Source organism: Fukomys damarensis, unplaced genomic scaffold (genome assembly GCF_012274545.1).
Source record: "Fukomys damarensis isolate Sample0158 unplaced genomic scaffold, DMR_v1.0_HiC HiC_scaffold_9, whole genome shotgun sequence".
Taxonomy (NCBI): Eukaryota; Metazoa; Chordata; class Mammalia; order Rodentia; family Bathyergidae; genus Fukomys; species Fukomys damarensis.
Window position 1 is genome coordinate 50,457,470 of NW_022900921.1, and position 18,781 is coordinate 50,476,250.

Genomic DNA, 18,781 nt, shown 5'->3' on the forward strand with positions numbered 1-18,781 from the left:
GGACCCCCTGGAGCACGCCTGGATGCTGTCGGCCGCCGACGGCCATTGGGCTGGCCTGGAGGCGCTGCTCACCTGCGACCCTGGCCTGCTGGCCAAGCGCGACTTCATCACTGGCTTCACCTGCCTGCATTGGGCCGCCAAGCACGGGCGGCAGGAGTTGCTGGCCACACTGGTCAACTTCGCCGGCAAGCACCAGCTACCGGTGAATATCAACGCCCGCACGAGCGGAGGCTACACCGCCCTTCATCTCGCCGCCATGCACGGGCACGTGGAAGTAGTGAAACTGCTGGTGGGGGCCTACGACGCCGACGTGGACATCAGGGACTACAGCGGGAGGAAGGCCTCCCAGTACTTGAGTGTAAGCGTCGCGGAGGAAATCAAGAGCCTGGTTGGCGCCCTGGACGAAGAAGAGGAGGTGGAGAGCGCGGCCGGCAGCGGGGGCGGGCGCTGGAGGCTGTCCAAGGTGCTCCCCGCTCACCTCATCACCTACAGACTCTCGCACGTTCTGGAGGATGGGGACCACCACCATCACCACCACTTGGCTGAAGGGTGGTCTGGAGGCAAAGCCAAGGATCGCAAAGCCTCGGGAAGCTCTAGTGGGAGGATAAAACCCAAACTCAATAAGATCCGCTTCAAAACCCAGGTCATCCACACCACGCTGTCTTCCCGGGACCCTGAGCAGCAGCTAGAGGAAGAGGAGGAGGAGCGGTCCTTTAGAGGGCACTCGTCCTTCAAGTTGAGACCCAAGTCCAATGTGTTTGGGTAAAAACAGCTTCTTTCCAAAATGCTAAGGTTTGTCTGTCTTCAGGATACTAGGTGTGGGTAAGGAAGAGAGACCAAAAAAGACAGGCAGAATTACCTGTTCTTACTTGAGGGACTGGGGAGTTGGGAGATAGCCCCTTCAGGCCAGTGTTGTAAGGGAAGTGGATTTCTTTTTGTACTTTGTGTGTGTGTGTGCGCGCGCTGGGGATCGAACACAGGACCTTGTGCTTGACAGGCAGGCACGGTGTCACTGAGCTAAATCCCCAGTCCAAAGTGGATTTCTTTTTAAGTGATTCATCAAACACTGATCTGTGCCTCTTCCCCACACCACCCCTCTGACCTGAAGGACTAGAAATGTACTAAATGGCGGGGGGGCAGAATTGATGATTGAGAGTTCCTTTGCTTTAACCACTACTGGATCCGTCCAAAGGAAGGAATAGTGCACTTTTATGTATCTATTTTTCTAAGTAGCTACTTTTCAACAGCAACAAAACATGCAAATTGTAAGAAAACTGGTAGCATTTGTAAGTGTGAACAAAACTACATGCTACCTTGTTTTTTACTAATTTGCTTTTAAGGTACTACTGAGGGTCATGACAGATGAGTTTCAAAAATACTAATTAGAAAATAATGGGTATCCTGTTGATATCTTATTTGTATTATAAATAGCAGTTTGGTTATTTTTTTAAAGCAGTTTCACTTTTAAATTAATCACTAAAGAAATAGGCAACATTTACTTTTCCGTTAATCTGTACTCTGGTTTCCACCAGTTTGTTCAACACTGCACTGTTACAGGCCATTATTAACTACCCAAACATTTATATAGAAGAACACATAGCAGCCTATGGTACTTTTAAATAAAACATTGCCTCTTGTTCTGATTGTCATTAACTTGTTTTTCCATATTAAAAATCTAAATTTGCTAGGATTTTTATGCTGGGACTCACATAACCTTTGATTCTATTTGGCACAACATTATGGTGCTTAGAAAAAATTCACAGAAACTGTAAGGTTAGGATTAAATTTGCAAAAGATGGCATGTTAGTGAACCTATGCTATGAAGTAATTATTAAGTCAGTGATTCTTCTGTAAGAGATTTTTATTTCATTAATACATTCATAGTTTTATGCTTTGTAGCAACATTTTGTAAATGTTTAAAATGCTAAACCTTCCATTTTCTCTATGTTTCTTTGTATCTACTCAAAGATCTATGGTGTAGTTATTGAAAAGCTGAGTGGTAAATTTGTCTGGTTAAAAATGGCACTTTATGAAAGGAAAAGAGAAGAAATGGAACTATTTCTGTATCTAAATGCTGCTAGCTATTCACTTCATTTGTTTGTAAGTGAAAAATACTACTCATTAAAAATAAAGACTAGGGCTGGGGATTTAGCTCAGTGGTTCCGGCAACTGCCTCACAAGGGCTGGAGTTCGATCCCTGGTACCAAAAAAAAAAAAAGTAAAGATGCTTTAAAGAGTGGTTCTTAATTACATTTAATTCTTCATTTGTGTTAGAGTAAATGGCTTTATAATTAAAATTTGACTCACAGGTATATTAAGCTAAGATACACTTACAGAGGGTTAATTTGACAGTGTCTTTTTCTCAAATCTTTTTGGTCTCCTGAGTGCTAACACTGAAGTTGCTAGTACAGGCTGCAAGAGAGGAGTGAGTCATAGAGTGCATGAACTTGCACAGGGAGGATAGAGAGCTGCAGCATTTAGAGTTCTTAGATCTTTAATTTTCCAAGTCATAGAAATTTGTATCAAGCTTGTCATATCACTGACTAGATGGCAGTTGAATTTGCTTAAAAAGGGGTGACAAAATTCACAAAATACATAAACTATTGTCTATTTGTCTCCCTTTTAGGATTTAGGAAATGGGTCATGTACATTTCAAAACCATTTTTATCTACAGCTGTAGGTGAAAAAACAGCCTAGTTTTGTATAAATTAAAATAGACTCTTCAAGGGTGAAGAGCAGTCATTGGTTTTGAATCTACGCATTACTTGTATCTAGTGCAGAATAAGCTTTGACTTCTCACTGAGGAATCTTTAGTTTCATAGACATGTAAAACTAAGGTAACTGTAGATCCTTCAGAACTATGTAAAGGTTCTCCTGATCAGTATTAATCTCCTAAACTGTATGTTAGTAATTACACAAAATCTACAATTTGATAGATCTTTGGAGATTGAGTTACTTTTTCACTAAAGGTTCTAACTTTTCTAGTAAAATCATTTAAATTTTCCAAAGTCATTTCAGGAAGAGAGCTGTGGTACCATTCCTTGTTACAATGTGCTCGTGTGCAGTAAGTGTAGCATTTTCAGCTACTTACCTTTACATTCCTTGTACTTTCAATTCCTAATCACAATTATTAAAACATTATTTGTGTCATTTGATATAGAGTTGTGCCTATCATTAATGGATGTCAAACACATAGATGTTTATTGAGGTGAGACTTTTTACACACATATGTCCCATGTGCTTTTTACAGGTACTCTTGAAACTAGTAATATCAATGTTTTTATGGTATGGAAAATGCAGCTAGCTTATATAGCTTAAAAATCTGGTACTAGTTTATTCATGCCTGAACTTGAGTCTAGGATGCTTTGTCTCTCACTTTTTTAAGTAAGTGGAAGTTTGAGAGTTTGAGAATGTAAATCAGTTTTTAAAGTGCATTTTTGTTAAAATAAAATTCATACCAGAATGTGTTTCTGAGTTGTCTAACTTTCTGTAGTCTGTTAGTAATCTCATATGATCCTGTTTTATGGCTCACAACATGCTTCTTGAAGTTTCAGTTTATTTGACCCTTTCCTACTCAGCGGACAGGCTATCCCTAATTGACAGGACATGAGGCTGATGGCTGTTAAGGTCACAGGACCTGAAGGGAAGACCCTAAGGGTCTATCTTTCCCATGAGGTTATCCTTCCTGCACATTGGATTGTTACATTTTTGGGAAAATTTGTAGTATGGTAGTCATGAAGGGAGAATCCATATGAACAGATGGCAGTATCTTGCATCACTTTTTTTTTTAAGCTTCCATCACTTTTTAGAAACAAATCTACTTGGGTACACACCTGAGCTATAAACCCAACCTGACCAGGCTTTGAGACAGGTGTGGGAATCACTTTTCCCATTTTCTCCGAGATCCATCAAACAATGGATGTTAATGAGCTCATTTCCTCATCAAGGTGGCATCTGATCTATAGTTTGCAAAATCTATCTGTCTTGCATCTCAGAGAAATGGGAATCTTTGTTATAACTGAATAGGGAGAGATGGCTGCTGAAGTTTGTGTTCTTTTGTAATAACCCATAAAATACTTTGCTGTAACTGAAGAACTAGTAAACTTTGTGTTTCTAGAATGACATCTTCAAAGAACCCATCTTAAAAGGATTCATTGGGTTGTTCATGCAGTTGAAGCTATCTTTGAAGATTTTTCCTAGTGTATTTTGTTTTGCTAAATAAATAGTATTACTAGGAGTTTCTTGTATGAATAATCCCCAAATTAAATACTTTGAGAACTTGCTGCAAATCAATGTTCTTTGAAGATGAGTCAAGACCTCATAAAATATTAGGGGGCTAGAAAACAGCTGCATGTGAATTTACTTATTAATATACAACAATAGGGTTTTTTACATCACCTGCTTCTCCCTCTCCCATACCAGTCTCAAGTCACTATACTTTTTTCTCCTAATCCCGATAAATGTCTCTTCATCTCAGGAAGTAGCTTACCACAGTGCTAATAAGTGGCCTGCTTTTCCACACTGATATTTTGGTGAGGAATGCGTGTGGCAAGTGCCCTGGTCTTGCAGTGCCTGATGTGTTGAGGTAACTCTGTGAGAATGTCTTTGAATGGGAAACATTCACTATTTTGTAGCATTGTGTAATGTGGGTAATTAAGCCACATGCATTCATGCTAAGTGAATAAAAAGTATTTCTCATGCAACACAGCTCTTAAATGCAAACCAACTCATCAGTAGCTCAGCCAAAATAACTAATTCCAATACTGGGGGAGCTAAAATCACCTTTATTAGGATTTTACTTTGTGAGCCATTTAAGGAGATTTTAAGAATAAATTTGATTGTAGGAAAGGTCTACCTTACAAGCTGATTCAAGTACCTAAACCCTAGGAGAATCTAGTCTTAACTGGCCTTGAATATTCCAAGTACTGTCAGGTATACAAATGATTACTTACTACTTAAATGACTACTTAATTGATAGGAAAGTGAAATATAGTTGAGCATAGAGAACTTTCTAATGATCATTTTAAGTGTGCTCATTTTAGACAGGCTCATAAGAACATTCAGCCTTTGAAAAGGATGGTTTGTAAGGTTACTTGAGCACATGAAAATATACTTTTTTAATATCTTTCTCATAGTTTCTCAAAAGCTACCCATTCTGACCAAAGTAAGCCTGAATGAGCTTGACTGACACTTTACCATTTGTTGAAGTAAGCTCATGCAAGTTGGGAGGTTTTTTTTGGGGGGTGTTGTGTTTTGTTTGTTTGTTTTGTTTTGTTTTGTGACAGGGTCTTGCTGTGTAGTCCAGGCTGGCCTCCAGCTCACAGAGATCCTCCTGCCTCAGCCTCCTGGCATTAAAGATTGTACACCACCATGCCCAACACAAATTGTTTTTTTAATCCAACACTATGTTGTTCTGATCAAAGAACCTTTAAAAAATTCCCATCTGAATACTTCTCTGGGGACTGTGTAGCTCAGTGGTGGAGTGCTGGCCCAGAGTTTGATCCCCAGCATAACAAGGGAAAAAGAAAAAGAAAAATAATTTTCTGGGCCTCTAAAAAGCTTTGAATTTAATAGCTTACAAATGGAATTGAACATTCTTGATATTTGTGTGGATGTTTCAACACTAGTATGTGTGATCTTTGTGCCTTTTGAGATAGTCTTAATTGCACTCAGTAGTTTGATGCTATGGCTGTGCTGATTCTGAACCCAAAAAATCCAACCCTGCTGAAGGATTTTCTTGGACTATAAAATGATGGCTTACACTTCCAGAAAGGTTACTGTGTGTGCGGGTGTTATTTAAGCACCTTATAAAAATCAAGCCACTTAGTTCTCACCTCACCCATTTAATTCTGTGTCTCTTCTGCTGATAGGCATTTGAGATGCAGAGGCCTATGTGCCTGTGTTTGTCCAAGTTCTCATAGCTAGTTATCAGCAGGCTACAGCTCAGAGAGCTTGGCAAGGGTGTGGAAAGGGCTAGACTCCACCAGTTCCCCAGGATTGTAAGAGACAGTCACTGTAGCTCAGTGGTAGAGCATTTGCCTAGTTTGTGCAAGACCATGGGTTCCTTCACCAGTACTAGGGAGGTAGGATTAGAGGAAGGGAGAGGGAGAGAGTTAGAGAGAGTGAGACAGACAGAGACAGAGACAGAAATGGCCTGAAACTTACAAAATTCTCACCTGAGGATATAGAAAACTTATACTACCATGTAAAAAACAACCAAAACTCGAAAACAAGTACTATTGATCTATCAATAACACAGATAATGACCATAATGTACAGGAATAAGATTAGAATTAGATTTTTGGTGTTTTTTTTTTTTTTCCCTCAGTCTCGCCTAAGGTTACATTCATTTGGGTCATAGGAGGCTATTTCCCTATCTGAGAACCATGGAGTTGCTAAGAAGTTTGGAATGTGGTTATGTATCTTCCTTTAGGTTCACCTCCTGCCTCCACGGCTCCATGCCTGTCTGAACGCTTAAGCATGGGCAGAAGGACTTGGGTCCTCCTCTACACAGTCATGAGACCAAAAACCAGTATGGAAGAAAAGGAGCAACACAGCTCTTGCTCTCTCTGCCTAAACTGGTAACTCTATGATACCCATTAAATCTGAATTTTGATCATTGATTTTGAAAAAGGCAGGATCTTTACTTTATTATAAAGAGTGATATTTTATGTCTTTAAGGAAAGACTAAGATATTAGCTCTTTGTTTGCAAAGTATTCTTATAAATGAGTCACATGCTGTATCTTTGATGCCCAGTTAACTATACACAAACTTCAAATGAATTTTAAGAACCTTACTTTAATTTATTAATTGTTTTTATTTAAAATGTAATATGTAGTAATGCTTTTTAATAGATTAATTATAGTTGCAGGTAAGTTACAAAGTAAAAATTGACTGTTTCTCCTTCTATTTATAGGCATCAGTTCCTTTTAGACCTATGGGTATCAGACTTTTCTCTAACTCAAGATGAGCTTTTCTTTTGGCCATTACAAAATGTATAGATGAATGACAATATTCCATAGTACTCCAAATTTAAAAATTATTTAAAAGCATAAAAACATTTTATTCATTTTTTACTGAATTTCATCCAATATGGATATTAAGTGTATGTATGAGGAGCTAGTGTTTAACCTCTCAACTATAGAACATAGTTCCAGGGCTGCAGGGGTAAGAATACTGTATTGCTGGTCCTGCGGAGGTCTTCACTCAAGGCCTCGTCCACCTCAGTTTATCCATAGTCTCGGTCTTTGGCACGTGCTGCATTTCCAGAGGGAGATTTCCTAATGAATCTCTGACCATGCCATTCTTGCACCTTTAACTGCCAAGAAGGCTTTTACCATCTGGCCTGGTGCACTTTCAGCCTCAAGGACCTCATCTGGTGCCTCTTGCCTGCCTTCCCTCTCCCCAGACAGACTTCAGAGTAACCCACCTACTCATGATTCTCAAACACTGCACTCTTTCAGCCTTTCACCCTTTTTTCTCTAAGCTGTACAGATGGCTGGAGTTCCCTAGCTTTGGCCATGTCGTGCTATAAATCTTTGGTGGCTTCTCCCTGGCACCAAGACCACTTGTGGTACCCCCCAGCACCCCTCCATAGCCCTTTTATGGAGCACTGTTTTTCTTGCCCACTGTCCGATTGCTCTCAGAGCAAATGTCTTCAGCATCCCTGGCCATTTCCAGTGTGTGTTTATACTCAGGAGCTGCATATGGGCTTGAGGAAGGAATGACTCTTGCTCCCAATGAGCCTCCCACAACTTTTGGATCTCTAAGAGGGAACATATCTGGATCTTCTTCTTTTAACCAAGACCTAGAGTAGCCCCAATGGATGGCTCTTGGCAGGTGACACTCTCTGTGTAGGTGGAGATTATTTATCTAAAAGCAATTTCAAAGCTAGGTTGGTAAGTTTAGGGTGGCCAAAGAGAGGACACTGACAGCCCCAGATGGGTCTGAACAGCTCTGGGATGGTCACGGAGACCTGGGCAACTGCACAGGCAGGGACCAGAGGGGATCTTCCCTGTTCTGCACACTGCACAGCTGGGGCAAGGGGCTCAATTACCACAGTATACTCTGTTTTACACAGAACAGCCTCTCAGGACATAAACATTCATAGGAGACCATGGATGGTGGCCTGAGGCTGAAACAAAAATAAATGCCAGAGTTCAGCCCATCTCATAAAACTACTTTGAAATAACTTCCTCTCTAAGGGTATCCCCTTAGAAGGTTAGTAGGTATATAATCATCTTCCTGTCATTGTAAAAAATGGCTGAGGCAAATAAATGCATAAAGAGGAAGGGTTTATTTTGGCTCTCAGTTTTGGTGACTTCAGCCCAGGATTGAGTGACACTGTTGCTTCAGCCTGTGATGAGGCAGTACACCATGGTGGGAACATGTTATGATTTCTATCTAAATGCCTGCCAAGAGCCTTATACTCTCATGGGCAGAGCTTATGAAAGGTGATTGGATTATGAGGAGTTTACAGCTGGCTTAGTGTTAAGAGCTGGGATCTGGTCAGAAGAGGCAAGTCTGTGGGGTGTGGCCTGACAGGGTTTGTCTCCCTCCCCAGCTCCTCTCTTGACTCTGTTTCCCTGTCACCATGCCATGAGCAGCTTCTCCACCATGCCTTTGTGCCATGCTGTTCTACCTCGGTGCCAGCCAAATATGGACTGAAAGCTCTACAAACTGAGCCAAAATACTGTAAACCTTTTCTCCTTTAAACACTGAGATTTAACCAGTGGTGCAACCACCTGCCTCGTAAGCACAAAGACCCAAGTTCAATCCCAGTACAATAATAATAATCATAATAATAAAATAATAATAATAATAATAATAATTCTCCTTTTCTCCTTTAAATTGCAGGTAGGTATAGTGTCTTGTTCTCAGGGATAAGAAAGTGACCAAGACAGATTTTGGTACAAGAGAAATGGGGTTGTTGTTGTGATTCTATCTGATTGTGTGGTTCAGAAGCCATTGAAAGTGATTGAATGGGGAGTTTAGAAAGATTTGGAGATGCCAGCTAGAGAAGCCCTAGAATGCTCTAAGCTTAGCTTGATGGGAAATTCTGGTCAGAACTCAGAAGACCAGAATGCAGATTGTTTCATTTGGAAACAAGGACTCCATTGGCAGTTGACTCCCCGTGTGTATAATGCCCTAGCATACATTGTACTCATGCACTGATACTTTATAGGAGACTGAGATTAAGGGTGGTGGATTAAATAATCTGGTGGAGGAAATTTTGAGGTAGTCCAACATTCAGGCTGTGGCATGGGCACTGTTGGGGGCTTTTAGCCAGCTCTACATTGCGAATCAAGAGAAAACAACATGGCTAATTGATTTTAAAAGTTTTGAGTTTGGCCAGAAAGGAAACTCCAGTAATACTGAGACCTACAAAATTGGAACAGAAGATAACTTGGTTACTGAAAAGATTAGCTTTAAAAAGAAGTTAAGTACTCTGCGTTAGAATAATAGGAAAAATTACTTGAGGGCATGTCAGGAAAAAGCAAGACCCTGCCCTTTGTCCTGCAAAAGTGAAAGACTTTGCTTCAAAACAAGAGCCCCAAGGCATTCTGTTGGAAAAGAGTTACCTAGGGAATTGATTATCTGGGATTCAGTTTACTGTGCTCAGCCGTACAGGCACCCAGGGACCTCTGTAACCATCAAAAAGATGTGAAAGGACCTGGCTATTGCTCCAGCTGGTGGAAGACTGTTACATCATATCCATGTGATGTGGGTTTTATATGCATGCAGAATACAAGAGTTTGGGGTCATAGGTGGTTCCATCCACATTTCAGAAGGCCTGGGAGACCAGGCAGTGTGCTCCTGGAAGGGCAGTGTGTGAAGCTCTAAGAATAAAGCCTAAAGTGCACTGGAGGCTTCAGGAAGTTGAAGATGCCAGTAATGTGGAGTGTTTGCTGAGGAAAGCTGCTCAAAAGGAACAAAGTTAACCCAATGAAGAAGCCACAGGGCTGCAACAAATGGTGCTGTGGGTGCAGAATGGCAGAAGTCATTTGGAGTTTGAATCTCACCATTTCTTGCTCTAGGTGCTGGACATAGAACTATGGGATTTAATGTTTATCCTGCTGGGTCTCAGCCTTACTTTAGTCCAATTTCTCTCTATCTCCCAATTCTTCCTTTTGGAATGGGAATGTTTACCCATACCACTGCATGTCACTAATGTTTAACTTTCTTTTTTATTTCTACAGGGCCTCACAGCTAAGACTTTGCTTAAGTCTCAGAAGAGACTCTGAAGTTGGACTTTTCAGCAATTCTGGAACTTAGAACTTTGACAACTCTTACAGATGGACTGAATGCATTTTGCACAAAGGTATATGCATGAGTCTTTTGGGGGACAGAAGTGGAATGTTGCAGTTTACATCTTGATGTACCCAGTAGCTTTATAAGCTCATAGGCAAGGCTTTTGGAAGGTGATTGGATCATGGGAAGCTTGTAGCTGGCCCACTGTTAGAAGGTAGGGTCTGGTTGAAAGAAGTGAGTCACTGAAGTATGGCCTAGCAAGGTTCATTTAGGCAACTCATAATTATTGTTTTATAATAAAGAATCTGTCTAGTCATTGTCCTGAGTTTCAGGAATGGAGCCTGTAACGAACCTTAGAATTTTCTGAGTTGTGGGACTGTCTTTATTATGCTACTGAAGTAACCCTAGTGAGCCCTTTGCAGCTTCAAGTGAAGGACTAGTCACCAGAGTCAGGTGATGAGAAGTTTGGAAACTTAGAGCCACTTGACCTCTGAAGAGTGGAAGGGGGCTAGAGTTGAGATCAGTCACGAAGTCAATACTTTAATCATTTGTGCTTACATAATGAGATGCCCTTAAAAACTCTGGACACCGAGGCTCAGTGCTGCTTCCTGGCTGGTAAGCACATTGCTATTCCAGGAGAGTAACAGTCCTGATCCACAAGAGAGGGGTGTGGATGCTTTGTGTTTAGGACCTCATAGGTACAGCTTTTATAGTGAAACTGTGGACAAAAGCATGTGACCAGTGCTTTCCTGAGTTCTGTTGTTGCTCTAGTAATTACCAAACCTGAGGAGGGTGTGCTTTGCTCTTAGCCAATCAGATGGAAATATGGAGACCTTGGCACCAATGTGTGTCACTGTTAGAACTGAACTGAGGACAGCCAGGAGGTATCAGTCGGTTCAGGTGGGAATAAATATCATATGATCTATTCAATTTCAATTTCAATGGCCAATATGAAATGCACAGTATAAGTTTAGTTTTCTTTCCCTTCAGTTTCCTTTCAGCTCTAAAGTCTTATAAATTACCAAAAGTGTTGTTGCTTCCTTTTCATTGTCCTCATGCTCTGGAAAGCAGCATGGTTCTGAGACCTCTAAGTCAGGTCCTGAAATCTTTGAAAGGATTCATCTTTGAATGAAGACATAATTAAAAGAAAAAAAGAAAAACCAGATATGATCAAGGGAAGCAGCAGGAAATGCAAAGCCACCCAACCTGGGTACTCTGGTGTCAGTGGACAGAGCTATGCAAAGAGGCCACCCAACAAGGGCCGTTTGCTTAGAAGGGCACAGCCACCATGGGCCACCCAAATGGGAGGAGCAGTCTCTCTGCTGTCCTGTCCTTCCAAGTTAAAGCTAAAGCAAAAAGAAGACTCAAATGGTCTGCCTATGGCAGAGAATGAACCTGGGGCCAGATCAATGGTATCTAGTATCAAAAATGAGCAAAAGACTCAAAATAAGAGACAGATTAATTTCACAAATCAGGTCAGTTTTCAAAAAGTAAACCAACACTTGTTTTCCTACGTGGTAGAGAGTTGATTTTCATTAATCCCTTTAAAAGTGGAAAAGCACAGTCACACTGCACTAGAGAGGACCTGGATTAGCTGATGATGTCAGGGACAGCTTGCAGCTGGTCCGCTTCTGCAGAAGCCTTTGGTAAATAGGCTGGTTTGTATGATCTCTGTTCTCTGCTGCATTTTCCCTGTGGCACTGGAATTTAGTTTTTCTACCTGCAGATTTTTCCTATTACACTGTGGTCTTTTTCAGAGTGTGGAATTTCTTGCATTGCTCTCTCATTGCTCAGAACAAAAGAATGTGAGCAAGGACAAGAGACTATAAGTTGACAAAGTTTATTCAAAAATTTAAAAATTTATAAAAATTTTAAAAAACTAAACTTAATAGGCTAAACACCAGACTAGACTTCTCAGAAGAGGAAAAAGTCAACTGGAAAACACATTTGAAGAAACTATCTAGAATGCAACTCAGACAGAGATTTTCTTTTTTTAATACAAAGGGGTGATCAAAATATATGGTGAATGTTTACATTAAAAAATTTATTATAGGGCCAAGGATTTAGCTCAGTGGTTTAGTGGCCTGCCTTGCAAGCGCAAGGACCCGAGTTCAATCCCCGGTACCAAAAAAAAAAAATTTATTATAGTAAAAGACACTGCCATTAATGCCCCCAAAATACTTCTCATCACCTCAAACACACTTATCCCATTATTCTTGCCACTTTCTGAAGCACTTCTGGAAATTCTCTTTGATGAGTGCCTTTACAAGGCGTGATCAAAACTATAGTGCAAGCTACTAGCTCTATCCAACAGAAAAGTGAGAACATAAAAACATTGTGATATGTCCTTATCCACCTTATTCCCCAGATCTTGGCATTATGCCACTTCTGATTCTTCCCTAAGGTCAAAATGACACAGAAAGATAAATGTTTTTAATTGATTCAGAACACTGAAGCAGCCACGATAACTCAACTAACAACATCCATGAAAGAGGACTTCCAGAACTGCTTCAGAAAGTGGAAGAACAATAAGTATATTCAAATCAAGAGAGGGTATTTTTATGGGGATTAATAGCAATGTGTCTTTTGCTGTAATAAATTTTTAAAACTTTAACCATTCACTATATTTTTGATCATGCTATATATGAAAAAGAGATTAACACACAAAGAATAGGATGAGATCAAAGTACATGCATTTGATGTTGCAATAGAAGAGAGCAGGGATGGGGGCAAGAGACAATATTTAAATACATAATAGCTAAGAACTTTCCCTAATTGATCATGGATCAGGACATCCAACAATTATAAGCACAGTAAGCAAATGGAAATCTGCACTTAAATAGAGACCTATCTCTAGATAGAGACCTGTCCCTGGATGGAGACCCATTCCTAAATGAAGACTTGTCCTTAGAGGCATCATAATAAAACACCAGCTGTAAAACGGAAATTTCAAAATAGGCCAGCTGGGGATTTGGCTCACTGGTTCTGCTGCCTGTCTCCCAAGCACAAGGACCAGAGTTCGATCAATGGTACCAAAAAAACCCACAAAACAACAACAACAACAAACAAGCCATTGCAAAATGATAGATTATCTTTTAAAAAGGATGATCAGACTGAGATCAGAGGTGTGTCTGTTCATAGCAGCAAGGAAGGCTAGAAGGTAGGGGAGTGATCAACATCAACACACATACAACAACAACTGCCAGCCATCCTTGAAGGTGAAGCTTATAGAGCTTTCCAGGGGGAAGGTGAAACAAAGATATACTCCAACAAATAGAAATTGAGTTTGAGGCCAGGTGTGGTGGCACACACCTGTAATCCCAGCACTCAGGAGGCTGAGGCAGGAGGATTGCTGTGAATTCGAGACTAGCCTGAACTACATAGTGAGTTCCAGGTCAGTCTCAAAGACATAGTGAGAACCTGTCTCAAAAAAAAAAAAGAAAAAAGAAAAAATTGAGTTTGCTTCCAACATAGTTGCTCATTAAGGAATTATTTTTAGATAAAAAATTAAAATCATCTCACATGGGAGATATCAGTTGAAGGGGGGATTATGTTTTGATACATGTATGTGATAAATCAAAAGTATTGACTATATACTCAATTACAATGATTTGTGATTTTAGCAATGAAGAGAGAATGAACATAGGAAGGGGGCTCAGATTAGCATATAAAATGACCAATGTTCACTATATAACAAGTATAACATGTGGTATAACATTATAGCCACAAATGAATATCTGTGAAAAAATAAAAGAATCATGGTTACCCCTTGATGATGAAATAGTCCCTTGCTGGCATGTTTGGTTATTTTGTTGTCCACCAGCATCCAGCAACAAATAAGTCTGGTAAATAAAAGTGTAAGGGTTGCACCAATTTATGAAGAAACTCAAAACTGATGATATTCATTTTCTGTAAAAAAGAGTAGTTTTTGATCATTAGTGATCAATGCCATTAGTCCACTATAGGAAACGCTGGTGTTGAGCAGAAGTGTAAAATCACTGACATATTCTCTTTTACTCATTTATTCACTCTACAAGCATTCATCGAGTGTTGAAGTGAATGACAGATCCACACAAAACAGTTTCTCCATTCACCAGTGGAGCCAATGCCATCTTCAAAATCCACACTGTCCAAGCTGTGTGGTCTAATACTGTCTGGTCCCAGCTGGGGGGAGACTGAGGGCAGAGGCAGAAAGGATGGGTTGTGATGGAGTAAGAGTGTTGTCTTCTTCAAGGAAAATTCTTTCACTAAGTACGTTGAGCTTGTTAGATGCCATGAGATTTTCTGAGCACTATGTTATAAAACTGAGTAAGATACATCTTAAAATGTTCCTACCAGAGGAAAGGGATAGGTGAACATGGATTATGTTATAGTTATTAATATGTATGGCCTGAAGATCGGTGTCCCTTCAGAATTCATATGTTGAAATCCTAACTGCAGTGTGAGACAGCATTAGAAGGTGAAATCTTTAGGATGTGATTTGGGAGGCTCTGCCCCTGTGACTGAGACCAATATCCTTAAAAAAGAGGCCCCAGGAGCCAGCCATGGTGGCAAGTGACCATAGTCCTTGCTTTTTAGGAAGCTGAGACAGGAAAATTTCTAGTTCAAAGCCAGTGTGAGAAAGATTATCTCAGGAAGAAACAGAACAAAAAAAACCTGAGGCCCCTGGAAAATCCCTCCCCTTTTCTACCAGGTGAGGATGTAACAGAAACATGCCCATCTCTGAACCAGGAAGGAGCCTCTCCTGTCACCAAATCTACCAATGCCTTTATTACAGACTTCATGGGTTCTAGTGCTTTCTATCAGCAGAAGCAGACAAAGCTTCTTCCTTTGCACAGGAACATGGCTTAATCTTACACTGGAGCTCAGGAGGAAAGCAGTGGGGGGAAAAAACCCTGGGCTGACCCAAAAGGTGCATAGCTTTGACAGTTCAGGTCATCAAGACAGGTGGAGTTTCTGCTGAGCCATGCTTTTTTGGACTGGGCCTCTTTATGAAATGCAGGTCTCCTAACCAACTTGTTTCTGCCTCAGGTGGGGTTTTTACTATGCTTATAAAATGAAAGTATAGGTGGCTGTTATCCCTTGCCACATGGAATCTGACCCTTGTCATCTAGGAAGTTCCTAATTGGGTTTGGAGCAGGGAAGATCCCTTCCCTGCCTCAAGGGGTTTGAACTTAATGATCTTCTGTATCTCGGTTCTGGATACTTGGTGTCCCTGATGACCACCCAGTCTTTGAAGGCTGAGCTGACTTCTCATCCTCCTTTCTCCAGCTGTGATCCCTTAATCTCATAGCCTTGAAGATTGGTCTACTCTTTAATTATTTTATTTTTCTTGTGGAGTATGTAACTGTCTCACCTTGGTCTTGAACTTCCTGGTTCCCAGAACTGTGAGGAATGAATTTTTGTTGTTTATAAACTACTCAAATCTGCAGTAATTTTAGTACAGGGGCCCAAACAGACTACAACTTGAAGAACCTGATTGATTTCCAGACACAGTGGCATACGCCTATAATACAATCACTCTGGAAGACTGAGGCAGGGAGATTGCAAGTTTGAGCCCTGTCTCAAAAAAAAATTTTTTTTTAAGGGCCGGGTATGCATTTTAGTACAAAGGCCCTGGGGTCAATCCCCACTGCTGCAAATATAAAAGCAAAAGCCTGATGATGGTTTAAACTCTGTTTTTGTTTTTTTATCTAGAAGAGCAAACCAAGATATATTTTTTCTGTTAAAAATAATGTCTCTTGACATTATGCACTGAAAATAACACATTACTGTGATGAAATCTCTGCCAAAAAGCACATAACCAGAATAGAAAAATGAGGGTCATCTGACAAAGCCAAACAGAGGGACTTTCTATAATGTGCTGCCACATGGTCTTCAAAAATGTCAATATTGGGAAAGACAAAGACTGAGCATCTGTTCCAGACCAGGAGACTCAAGAAATATGGTGGCAAATGCAACATGCAATTCTTTTTCTCTTTTTCTTACTCCCTTTCTCTTTCTCCTTCTCCTTCTCCTTCTTCTTTTCCCTCCTCCTTCTCCCCCCACCCTTTCAACCAGTCTTGCTAAATTGCCCAGGCTGGCCTCAAATTTCTGGTCCTCATGACTCAGCCTCCCAAGTAACTGGGAATACAGACACATGCCACCACACTCAGCTCCAAATTTTTCTATAAAGAACATAATTAAGATAATTGGAAAAATTTGAATAATGTCTGTCACTTATAACAGTATTATGTTGATGTGAATTTCCTGATTTTGGTTATTGTTTTGTGGAGATGTAGGCAATGCATGCAAACCACGTTGGCCAAAAGGATCCTGACGGCCAGAAAGAGACGGCAGCACAATAGCAGTATAGTACTTGGGAAATCAGAATAAAAGATCTGTATTATATAATTGCAATTACATTTTTTAAAAAAAAAGATGAAAGAACCAGACCAAACCATTATGCAAAAGTTCTGTCACATGTTTATTTACTTGTTTTTTGTTTTTTCTTTTTGGTACCAGGGGTCGAACTTGGGACCTTATATTTGCAAAGCAGGCAGTGGAACCACTGAGCTACATCCCCAGGCTTATGGAAAAGTTAACATGTAGGCCTTTCAAGTGTTTCTAGCACTCACTAGAAACAAATTAAGTCCATTTAAAAATGAATAACATTTGATTTGCTCTCTTAATATAGTTTCAAAATGAAATTGATCTTTTTCCTTACATTTTCATTTTCATTTTCCATGGAGGCAACTTCCATATTCCCCACCAGGTGTGTATCACATGTGCTGTACAGTGTGGGATGGTTTTCCTGAAGGTGGTCTCCAGAGTGGAGCTGAGCATCTGGAAAGGTAAGAGTGGTTCTGTCACTGGTCTCCTGTAAGATCACTTTCCACTGAGCAGTCTGAAAGTGGGCCACGTTTAGCTTTCAAACATTTCACTGTATTCAGTCCTGACTCCTAGTTAGGACTTCCAGAGAACTGCATTGGTACATGTATGGGAACAATTGTTTTTTCTTTATTGAACTTCAGCAGTGGGCTCCCATTATTCCATTTTCTTTCATACTTTTCCAGTGGCTCATTCATGAAGGCTTCACTTCAGCTGCTGGAAGGTTTAGCTGCTGGCCTATGTTATAAATACTGAGGAAACTGCATTGCAGAAATGATTCTTATATAAGACTCTGGTTTTTCTGCCAACTCTGAGATGACATCTCTTGGGACAGATAGAAGTTGGAGACCTTTTCCTACATCTAGAAGAGTTCTGGCCATGCTCCAAAGCAAAGCCTGAACTCAGCAGGTGTTGATACCAGCCAAATCCTTCTATGCAGAGATGAGGGCAATCTAAAGGAGGAGTCACCTGGGCTTTCTCTCCACTATTCTTTGTCAGAAGGATTGTTGCCTATGCTCAGAATGCTTCCTGTTCTATGATCTGTTCATGGGTCGAGGTAATCTCAACTGCAGCAGGTACTCATTGTCAATGGGTATATTTAGGGTTAGGGTTAGGGTCTCGTTCTTTGCCTTCTGAATTGAGAAACTGGTAGTTGTTAGTGGTGGATTTAAGCATGAGGCCAAACTTCTACTAAGAATAAAGTAGCTGTTTCCTCATCTCATTGGACATTGCAGTAAAAATAATTACTCCACGGCCAGGGATTTAGCTCAGTGGTACCACACCTGCCTTGTAAGTACAAGGTCCAGAGTTCAATCCCCATACCTCAAAAAAAAAAGAATTCCTCCAAAATGTAGGGCAGCTTTAATTGTTACTAGCTCCAAGAAATCACATGAGAAATATTGGCCATAATCTTGATACTTTGACCTGCCTTCTATAAAAGCTCATTACTAGGTAATTCATCTTTTCCAACTAGATTAAGAGCAAAAGGGAACCCAAAGGATTTCCTTCTCCAAAAGGCTGGGGCTTTATCTTTCCTTCTACTGCTTTGTTTTTCTGAAATGTGCACTAAGCATAGATGGATTCTCAGGAATGTCAGGAATCACACTACTCCTCCTATTTTCAAAGCTGGAATCTCCCTCAGTGAATGATCCTTCTTTACATTGGCTCTGAACAGTAAGTGGGTTGCAGGGTCCCCTTCCAAACAAGCAAATGTCAGCCCACAGCCCAGCACATGTGCTGCTTTCCACAGTGTGGGACAGGCAGGAATGTGCTCCATGGGTCCTGATGGCTGCTGTAAATAAATCATGGCCATGGCCACACCTAGTGCTCTCTCTCTCTCTCTCTCCCGCCCCCCCTTTCCCCTCTCTCTTTTTCTGTAGTTCTGGGGTTTGAACCAAGGTTCATCACCATCACACTGAGCCAAATTTCCAGCTCCTTTTAAAATATTGACATTGGCCAGGGATTTAGCTCAGTGGTCCTGCCACCTTCCTAGCAAACACAAGGTCCTGGGTTCAATACCTGGTACAAAAAAAAAATTACAATCTTTCACCGGGGGTTTAGCTCAGTGGTTCCACTGCCTGCCTTGAAAGAGGAAGGACCTGAGTTGCCTAGGCTAGTCTCAAACAAATGTGGTATGTACAACGTAATATTATTCAGCCC

General features: G+C 40.7%; 1 protein-coding gene and 1 long non-coding RNA gene across 2 annotated transcripts in view; both read left to right on the plus strand.

The window, feature by feature from the left end:
• Window position 1: 1 nt before the first annotated feature.
• Sowahc (sosondowah ankyrin repeat domain family member C) lies at window positions 2-2,592 on the plus strand (the record flags this gene model as incomplete). Its single annotated transcript, XM_010617934.2, has 1 exon — window positions 2-2,592. A coding segment is annotated over one exon (765 nt), but the record flags the coding sequence as incomplete, so codon positions are not given.
• A 7,614-nt stretch (window positions 2,593-10,206) lies between these two features.
• LOC117285387 overlaps window positions 10,207-18,781 on the plus strand; it is a 35,771-nt gene continuing 27,196 nt past the window's right edge. Inside the window, exons 1-2 of the long non-coding RNA XR_004516445.1 lie at window positions 10,207-10,322; window positions 16,984-17,085. This is a non-coding gene — a long non-coding RNA (uncharacterized LOC117285387). The remainder of the gene's footprint in view (window positions 10,323-16,983; window positions 17,086-18,781) is intronic.